At 45.8% G+C, this 10,167-nt stretch overlaps 1 protein-coding gene across 1 annotated transcript; it reads right to left on the reverse strand.

Annotated features, from left to right (window-relative positions):
* Positions 1–335: 335 nt before the first annotated feature.
* Positions 336–5,696, reverse strand: si:ch211-37e10.2. Its single transcript, XM_017406397.3, has 4 exons — positions 5,320–5,696; positions 3,181–3,740; positions 2,993–3,059; positions 336–2,847 (listed from the first exon to the last, which is right to left on the reverse strand). Exons 2-4 carry the CDS (start codon positions 3,553–3,555, stop codon positions 1,316–1,318), a joined length of 1,974 nt encoding a protein of 657 aa, XP_017261886.1. The 5' UTR covers positions 3,556–3,740; positions 5,320–5,696; the 3' UTR covers positions 336–1,315.
* Positions 5,697–10,167: the final 4,471 nt, after the last annotated feature.

Consider the following 10,167-nt stretch of genomic DNA (forward strand, 5'->3'; position numbering starts at 1 on the left):
GCAACTATTTTAAACAAATTACTGTATATAGATTTTCAAGGTGATGTGCCCAAGTTTGGCAGGTCTGCTGAATAGAGCTGCTTTCAAATAGATTGAGCATGTCTGAGGTCAAATTTTCAAGGTTTAGCTCTTTAATTTAACAGAAAATAATGCTTTTCATGTTAATTATTGTGATGTTTATCGTGTATTTGATGTAACAGTAATCTCAACATTATACAATTAGGGTCACGCCAAAATCAGGCTCCTTCACATCTGTTTTAAATTAACTGTAAACCTGTTTTGTCCATTTTTCCTCCATTTTAGAATAAAGCCAACAAGGAATCTTTACAAGGCTCTAGCAAAATATGTGCATATTTTATTTGGCATTGAATGAGTACACATAAACTTGTGCTCCACAAGAAAACAGCACCAAAAAAAAAAAAAAATCACGATGCACAATGAAGTGATCTTAAGAATCCAAGATGCTGCCAGCTCTCTGTAACACTTCATTATGCCTAATTATTCAGAGGACAGAACACACACAGAAGCAATTAGGAACAAAATGCATTGGCAGCTTTTTACAGTTGTTTCAGGTGAGAGAACAAGGAAAGATCTTTGCATTTTTTAGAGTGGCATAAACCGTATGTGCATGTAGACCTATTATAGAGGCTCCATAACATTTCTGTAGGCCTCAAGTCTGTTTCCTTCTGCATTTAACTACAATACTTCTAAAATATAGATTACCATTAACCTAACCGAGTGTCAAACTCATCCTGTGTTGACACAGATGGAGGACTGAAGGGGCTGCAGCCTTAGAAGAGCTGTTTTAAGTTGCTTACTTTATGAACTACTACAGTATCATTCTTCTATATGTATTTTCTGAAATGCTGAACCAGTTTTTTTTTAAATTCCTGATCATATAGTACAGTAGTTAGTATAGTAGTTATCACATGCAAACTTGGCTACCTATGTGGGTTAAATATTCTGGGATGAATAAATATAACATTATATGACCCATATGCAAAGCAAGAAATGCCATTGTGTGTGTACGTATTGACATTTACATTTAAGCACCTTATGCTGTCCACACACTTGGGCACACGAGCACACACTTTCAGACATCAGATGTGAAATTGGTCACTGCTCAACCAGCTGAAGTACGTCGAGAAAAAGCTGTACTTAAATCGTACGCGCAAAAAAAAAAAATCACGATAAAAGTCTGGACAGTTGAGGAAAAATACGTTAAAAAATACTGATCCAATAGCTCAGTTTTGTGCAAAAACCATCTTTGCCATTACGCAAAATGCACTGAAAACCAAAGTTCTGTCCTCCTGGATCACAGTGCAACCCAGAGAATTGAAATGTTCGTCCCACCCTCGTGTGTTATTTGGTTAACTCGTCCTCGGATGCAGTCCAGAGTTACATAAACAGATGTACCGTTCTGGACCTGAAATGAGGCTCTCAGTCCAATACTAGCCCACTCACTGCCCTCAGGCATTGATCCAGACACCTGCTGAGCCAAAGGACCTGCCTGTTCTCCCTGCCCCCCAGCCCTCTGCAAGGTGAGCTTGACTATATTACATGAATGGATCAGCTTGAGGTTCAGGGCGACGTTTGAAGTCCCTTTCTTGTGGAAGATAAAGTTCTTCCAGCTGTTTGCCTCCCCGGTGCGGGCCAGGTGAACCTGCGAGGTGTCCGGGCTGATCTGCTGAAACAGCAGCGGTTTATTCCTGACAGCTCCGAAGGGCAGACCGGTCCGAGACACTGTCGCTGTCAAGGCCGACGACACAGCAGAAGGGATCCAGATGAGACTCAGCACACTGATCCCAGTGCTGTCCCCAAAGTAGCGGATGTTGCACTGAGGTGGAGATTGGATCTCAAAAGTGAGGGTTTCTTTGCTGTCCACCGTCACTGCGCCGGAGAGGGTGATAGAGGTGTCCCTGTAGTTTACGCCTGTCTTAAAAGCCTGCAATGCCTCCAGGCCGGTCCCGTTTCGGGTCGTGTAAGCAATCAGAGAGAAACCTTCTCGAACGCAGGCGTGACCCATGGAGTAAAGCGCCTGCTGGAGGACAAACTTCACCACTCCGCTCTCTGTGAAGCGTACCCCACGGCTGTCATGAGTAAGGCCGATCATGTAGGGGTCGGACACCGATGTGATGCGGAAGGTTGGGCGGTAGCTGGTCTGGTAGTGTGCCAGCAGGGACATCTGAGCCGTCATGGCAACAGCACCAGTATCGTGAGACAACCAGAGCAGACTCAAAGCAGGAGCCATGACATCGAAGACATGAAGATCCTTGCTCCTGTTGCAGTGTTGGTTTGGACTCTTCAGCAGCAGGGTAAAGATGTGGTTGGGCTCCACCTCCACCCCGGTGCTGACGCTCACCCCCTGGAAGTACTTCCCCTCCGGCTGTTCGATTCGAACACCACTGAGGTCCTGACTGTCCTCGTCCTGGCTTCCGTTGAGCCTCATCCCCACCTGGAGGAAGTTCCTGCAGCAGTGCTTTATTGCAAAGTTATGATCCAGCCACACCAGACCATGCTGCAGAAAGGCGACCTTCCCCGCCTCGTTGATCAGAAGGCCGCCGCTCTCCTTCTCGCGTATGTTTAGCTGCAGGCCCGGAAAGACGTGGTTTCCAGGTGCCCTGGCGGGAGGAAAAGCCACATTTGCTGCCCAGGACTGCGAGAGTCGGTTCTCTGAGAGCGAGCCGCAAACAGTGTCGCTGACCGCTGTGCAGGGAACGACGACAGGCTGCCCGTCACAGTCCGAACAGGCCTGACACTCCTGCAGCTCCTGGTTGTAGAAGTACTCGTGACCACACAGGCCTGTCGCTGCTTCTCTCTCAGAAACTCCAAGACACCGAAAACCCCCTGCACAATAACAAACCACAACAGGCTCCTAAAGCTGTGCACACATCTCAGTTAGTACAAATAATCCTTTGCCAGGGCTAAAGTTAAACGAAAAGTAGTATGAAATGTAAAAGAGTTTGAAAAATAAGACAAGTTAGGAGCCCACCTGGAGTATTGAGGCACTTCACTCGTTCTCCACAAATGTTTGGTAGTTCGAGGCATTCGTCTCTGTCCTGTAATTCATGCAGCCATATATATGAGAAATTTTGAGCTATAATTTGAAAAACATTTTACTTTCTGTAAATAACATATCAGTTGGCTGAGTTTTCTTGCAGCCTGCTTGAAGTTTCATACCTGGCACATTCGGTCTGCTGTCGAGGAGCACTGTGAAATCAGGAAGAAGCCCGGGGGACACATGGTGCACTTCTCACACTGGGGTGGATCCTTCTGAAAGTCACAGAACTCCTCTGACCCACAGGGCGATGGACAGCCCGGCAGAGGTTGGGGGAAATGAGCCTCCCCGACCACGTCCACCACCTTGGAGTCGATGTCCATTTTGTGCACGGCGTAGGACTTCTGCAGGTGGCTGCGGGCCTGGCTCTGCAGGCCCGCCAGGTGGCTCTCGAAGTAGCTCCGCAGCTCGCCCTGCAGGCCCTGGAAGGAGATCTGCTTGAAGGCGTCCGACAGGAGGCCAAACTGGGCCTTCACGGTGTCCATCTGCTCATACATGCGCCGCTGCTGCTCCAGGATGTCCTGCTGCTGGGAAAGCAGAGCCTCCTGCTGGTCGACGAGCGTCTGCTGCAGGTCGCGAATGACCTCCTGCTGGGCTCGCAGGGCCTCCACCAGCTTCTCCTGCCCCTTGGCCAGCTGGAGGTGCAGGATGAGGGCGTCCTCTGAAGGAACCTCATTCTCCCCTGAGATAAAAATTAAAAAAATATACAATGAATGACTAACTTTTCTTTGTTTTAACCATCTCCTGTGACCAAACACATTTTCCAAGTAACTGATTTTAAGCTGTTTCCTCCAGCTACACTGTAAAATCTAACATGTTGTCTTAAATTCAAAACAAAAGTGAAAGGGCTGACCTATAGTAGAGGTTAATTTGGTTATTCTTTATAAATTCAGTCATGATTTTTGTTGTTTTCATTTGGATATTTTCTTGTTTTCACTACGTTAACTTGTTCCTCCCCTGTGTCACTGACCACTGTGACCTTCAGTCAGTCACATCTGCTCATCTTCATGTGCTCTCTTGATTTTTGGTATCATTTTTGCTGCCTTGTCACCTTTTTTCCACTAAAAGTTTCAGTTTTTCTCACCTAATATTCTTCCTTTAAGTCCGTATACGCTACACCAGGGGTGTCCAATCCTGGTCCTCAAGGGCCGCCATCCCACATGTTTTACTTGTTTCTCAGCTCCAACACACCTGATTTGAATCAATTGGTGATTAACAGGCTTCTGCAGACATGAAGAGATGATTTAACCACTGAATCAGGTGTGTTGGAGCTGAGAAACAAGCAAAACGTGCAGGATAGTAGCTCTCGAGGACCAGGATTGGAGACCCCTGCTCAACACCTTCCTGACACAGAAATGGTTGAACTCCTTTGGGTAATTGTTTGAATTAACAAATTTATTTCAGTTTAATAAATTAATAAATTGCCTAAACTTTGTTGCCGAGACATTAATCTGGATTAGCAGATGAAACCCCTTAGTGCAATTAGTTTAATTTGCATTTCTAGTTCAGCCTGTTTAATAGTATGAAAACTAATAATTGGTTGAAGTAAAACTCATTTTTTAAATCAGAAATAATCTGGTTTAAAATAACTTTGGAGCAGTATGAGTTTAAGCCGTTTGTGTTGTTATTATGACCTTGTTTGTTTTCTTAGCAATGTTTGCGTTGGTCAACCAACGGTATTTAGGGTTGCACATTTTTGCAGTTGTGATTTTGGGTGTTAGAAGCTACAGGGTTTGGAAACCACTGTTCAAGTTGCTCCGAAGTTTCGCTAATTGTTGTTTGAACAAAAAGAATCCCTAACTCCATGGGAATGATGTAACAGCTGTCTCAAATACAGCCCAAAGTGACAGAAAACATGGCCTTAATGTGGAGGAGAAGGGGTAGTTTTAAAACTGAGATGATACAAACATTTGGGCCTGACTGACTGAGTCACAAAACTCATTTAGGCCAGAAATTCCAATTTAACCTGTTGGTAGTTAAGACTTTAACTTGTAATTTCATTAAATCTGAACAAAATCCCTGATTTTTCCAAAATAACACTTCGTAATAAACTGAAACAACCCAAAAGCAAAAACCCATTTTACAGTGTAGTTCTGCAGGTATCCTAACACCCCTCATCAGTGATCTTGATGAGCAATGATGAGGGGGAAAATCCATGAAAGTTATCAATAGTTCATTATAGACTCGCTGTTGGACAGAGGCTGTCACTGATTCATGAAGAATGACACCTGGAAGGACATCCTAACCAACAGAGAACACACCTGGCTTTATGTCACAGGTGAGCTGGACTCCTAAAGGCGTTCCTCCAAGCTCAGAAGACGCGTGTCCAAACTCTGGGACATCTCCCAGGAACTGCGCGGCTCTGTCGGACAGATAGACGGGGGACAGCTGGGCAGCAGCGGAGGGGACAGTTGGACATCCCTCTCCAGCACAAGACCTGCCCCGAGTTTGGGGCCGGATCCTGGGCGGCAGCCTGCACTCGATCCCTCTGCAGTCTCGGGTGCCGTTGTCGGGCTGAAAGTGTTCCCAGGCGGCGGCGCAGTCCGCGTCCACGCACCCGCCGCGCGCCCTCAGCCGCGCGCCTCCATCACCGCCGCCGTGCGCTCGGAGCAGCCGGGCGGACGCGCCGGTTTCCGGGGCCCTCCACTGGGCTGACGGGTGGAAGTGCCGCGGGGCTCCGGAGGTTCTGCTGCTCCCCGGATCGCCCGCGTCCCCGCCGGCGCACGGACTCCCCCGGCACATCTCCGCCAAAGCCTGCGCCGCGTTGTGCAGGGACGCCCAGGAGAGCAACACCGACAGCACTGATGTCAGCAAAACCATTTTTGCATTTGTGTGCCTAAAAAAAAATGAACACAGCGTGAGTTAAAGGTAAAGCAAAAGGAGACATCTTTTGTGATCAAAAGCTCGCCAAAACCGCCTCCTTTTAGATGAAATCCTCTCCCCCCATCACCTAAAGCAAACCTTTCCTCCTTGAGACATTACCTCTCTTGGTTAAACTGGCTCTCCAAGCTGTCAGTGAGGAAGAAAACCATTAGAAACAGGCATTAGCTGTCTCTCTCCATGTCTGACCCACTCTGAGAGCTCCTGCGCTACAGTGTCAGACTGTGGCATTCCTGAGACTTAATTAGCATCAGGTTTCCTTGGCCACACATTAACCCTTCACTCCCCCTGCCATCTTAAAGCTACTCATTGCACACTATGAAAATATACATGAAAAGAAGTTGTCCTGAACTATATCGAAGGGTGCCGGTTGAAAGCGTTCACTCCAGTAGTTTTCCAGATCTGTCCATATGATCATTCTGAAATGTGGGTCCACATTTAATGTAAACAAAGCTGAAAACCACATGGAAGCTTGAGTCACCTGACTGACCTGCATTAGGCTGGGCGCAGCCTATGCAAATGAAGAAATATGGCAGTAAATACTCAGAGAAAGAGAAAGATTGAGTAAGACAGCTGTCACGAATAAATCCCGGGGATCAGTCAGGGCCGTAAAGACGGAGCTCGGCGTTCAAACAAACGTGGCTTTTGCAAAACCTTTTCTAGACTGCTGAGTTTACTCCTACCCTATAGTTTCATCTGCACACTTTACCCAGCAAATATGAGTGTAAATACATACGAACACATCCAGATTGTTAGTCTTCGGCTCTTCCATGGATGGACCTGCTTTCAGCCACTTTGGCTGTTTCCATAAGTAAACAAACATGTAGTAGTTGTCAGCCATTCTCAAATTTTGCCCACAAGTATTTCATTTATGGACACGTCAATATGAGATAAATATTGCGTGGATTTGGTTTTCTTACTTTATGATTTTCTTTTTCATGTTTTGACCTTCATGACGTTGTGACGAGTACCTTTTAAAATCCCCTCTTCCTTCCTTTAAGTGAGGTATTCTAACGGTCAAATAAACAAAAGACTGCAGGGACGTTCAAGTTGTTATTCGGTGCTTTATGACTGCCGCTTTTCATTTTCACCACTGTTGACTTCTTTTTGACCTTCTGACCGTGCGAGCCACAGAAAGTACACTCTGAATGTTGAGACAGCTGCTGGTGCTCAGCCAAAACGTCCTTCCAGTCATCCTGGCCTTGTCAACATCAAGCACTTACCCCCCACACCTTTTTTTTAACAGATAAGGCCAGGAGAGGTCAAACTGGAGTTAAGGAGACCTGTACAGCAGAATGTCAGGAATGTGGAACCCACCCGGCTGGGTTCTGCCTCTTCTCTTCTCTAAACTTTACCCGTTTGTGCTTCTGCACCCACCGGGAGGTTGTCTGTGTCTGGCGTGTGGGGGGGTTTGCAAACAAAAGTGGCTGATTACGTCAAGGTCAAAGAGGGAAAAGGAAGTGAAGCAAATTAGAAATGATGTAAAAGATCTTTGAAGAAGTGAACTTTTCGTGCTACCTCTCATGGTCTGAGTTTTAAACTGAGTTCATCTGATGTTGAGCAATGACAGAGCTGTAGCTGTTTTGGTCAAGCATTAACCCTCTCAAGGCAGACGTTGCAGATTTGCAACAGCGAATTGCATATACCTAATTACTCCACATTCATATTTTATGAGCCTTATTTTACTCAGATGATAATTTCCCCAAATATCTGATTTTTCCTGTTACTAAAACTTAATTTGAGCCTGAGAGGGTTAAAGACAACAGGATGCGAGATCTCATGCACTCCGGTAGCACTTAGACTACGTGCTGAGGGTGACTCTCAGCTACTATCCCGCCAAATTCTACCTCAGTACCATATTTTCTGGACTATAAGGCACTCTTAAAAGCCTTCAATTTTCTCCAAAAAACAGCAGTGCGCCTTATAATCCAGAGCGCCTTATATATGTAAGAAGTCGTAATGTTTTAGTAAGACTTTGGTAAACTGCAAAGCTGCACCGCTCGCAGCATTAAGGCTCAGTTATAGTCGCTCAGGGCTCTGCACACGGTGCGCGGACCTGAGCGAGCGGTGGAGGCATTTATACTTGACGTTTACGTTGGTGCAGCATCCTTTCGTGAGTTTTGAACTGTTTGATTATCTTTGTGGTCTCTAATAGAGAATGCTGATACAGGCGAACCAGCTCCGTTAGAGCACCGAAATCGTCCATTTTGAACGGAGCGTGACGCGCGCCGTCTGCGTGAAATTACAAAAACCGTGAGGTGCACGATGATGCGCCTTATAGTCCGGTGCACCTTGTATATGACAAAAGTTAAAAAATGGACCATTCATTGACAGTGCATCTTATAATCCAGTGCACCCTATAGAGCGGAAACTACAATATTTGTAAAATTGACTGAGTTATGGAGATTTTGGTGTTTTCTAAGTTCAGTTTGTGGCAGCCATCTTGAATTGGGTTGACTCCAAAAGCTATTGAGTGGTAGACGTACTTCTAAGTGATTACTTTTTATTACTTTTTTTTACTAACAGACACATAAACACGGACACGGGCAAAAAAAAAAAATTATTCCCCAGCTTTTTGCCTTTTGGCAGCAAGGAATAATTAGTGTTGGAAATAAATCGCCAAGCGCGTGTAGAGTGACTGTGGAGACGCAGAAACTGTTTGTAAAAATACAAAAACATCCATTTCATGGGTGTAAATTTACAGTGTAAATTATTGCACTGCTAGGAAAAAAACCCCGACTAATTAGGCAGCATTTAAACACCACCCAGTGAGTACAAACAGAGGGCACTGCAACACTTTAATATGACTTTTCTTTTCATCTCAGCGACAGCTTGTCATGTTCGACAAATGCTTTCTTTTTTCTTTTTTTCTTTACAAGGTTCTTTCATTCTTGTTCATGAAATGCCTGTATTGGTGTCTCTATACATGCACAATAAAAGTGCCTCACACCTCACACCATCTGGGGTCCTGATGGGCCCCCCTCGGGTGCTTTCTAAAGGCTCGACATTGCAGCTTTATTTGACAAACTCACAGTTTGATTAAATGTCTAAAACACAACCGTTCAAATCAATTCCTCTACTTCAAGCCGGGATGTGAGTGCTGCGCCGTAACCTCCATCAGGACCAACACTTTTGGACCACCCTCAGTGTCAGAGTCGAGACACAACAAAGCAGACGAATCGCCTCGCTCCCTGCTGCCGAGCTCCACGACCGTTAATCGGTGGTATTTATGTGAGAAATTCTCCACCACCGTGCTTTATGTTCGAGAGTCTGCCTTTGGTGTCCATCTGTTTGTCAACCTCAGAGCGGGGAGAGGAAATGAGGGTGGCTGAGACACATGCCCGCACCCAGTGTGTTTCTTTAATTCATCACATGTCACGAAAGCCTCTCGAGGCATTTGAGGTTATTTATTTTCGTCCCGTGGTGCTCCGTTTTACCTTGAGATGACAGAGTTTTGCCACTGAGAGGGTGGTCTGTGCCTCTCATCCAATCTGAGGCAGGTCTGAAGGGAAAATGCAGCTCAGGCGAGGTCACGGCAGAAAATTACTTTGAGTGGAAACTAACAATTTCCTGGAAAATTGGAGAAGAAGAGAAAATTTGTTCTTTTAGGCATAATTTATATAAATTTCTACACGGGGGAATCTTTCAACGTTGTAAAAAAAGAAGGGAAATCTTGTTTGCTGACCTCCCAAGGAGAAATGCAGATAAACAGAGCTGTTCTGTGTCTGCAGGATCAGATAGGAGCCAGAGGGTATTCATGGCTTTTAGGTTCCCCTGAAGATAATCAATACTGCTGCACAACACCAGTGTTTTAGGATATTTCATCCTGATTTTAAAGAATAAAATATCTTATTTCAAATGGAGAATTGACTCTTTAATGTTGTGGAGGGGTTTTAGTTCCCCCATGATCTTGGAGGCTATGTGGTCTGGGGCATTAGCCCCTGGTAGGGTCTCCTATGGCAAGTTGTCTTCAGGGGAGGGGTCAAACTATGAGTGATTTGAAAACCTTGATAGTTAGAGATCGTTTCAAATCAGGACACTTTGTCCGGAAAAGAGACACCGTGGACACTTCACTGGAGCTAGGCCTCGAGAAGGACAGCCACCTCCACGTGGGCCCACCACCTGTGGGGAGGACCGCTGAGGTCGGGTGCATTGTAAGTCGGGCTTCAAGCGAGGGAGGGTCCCTGGGCGTGCTAAATATCGCTGGGAAGAGACCCCAGGGCAGACCC

The sequence above is a fragment of the Kryptolebias marmoratus genome, linkage group LG21 (assembly GCF_001649575.2).
Source record: "Kryptolebias marmoratus isolate JLee-2015 linkage group LG21, ASM164957v2, whole genome shotgun sequence".
Taxonomy (NCBI): Eukaryota; Metazoa; Chordata; class Actinopteri; order Cyprinodontiformes; family Rivulidae; genus Kryptolebias; species Kryptolebias marmoratus.

What these genes read in the sequence shown, in the direction of transcription:
- si:ch211-37e10.2 (XM_017406397.3), bottom strand. Translation starts at nt 3,555, where the DNA reads ATGTATGAGCAGATGGACACCGTGAAGGCCCAGTTTGGCCTCCTGTCG. An exon ending in CAGCAGACCGAATGTGCCAG is followed by an intron (nt 3,060 to 3,180) that starts GTATGAAACTTC and finishes CATGAATTACAG; the next exon opens with GACAGAGACGAATGCCTCGA. An exon ending in GAAGTGCCTCAATACTCCAG is followed by an intron (nt 2,848 to 2,992) that starts GTGGGCTCCTAA and finishes GTTATTGTGCAG; the next exon opens with GGGGTTTTCGGTGTCTTGGA.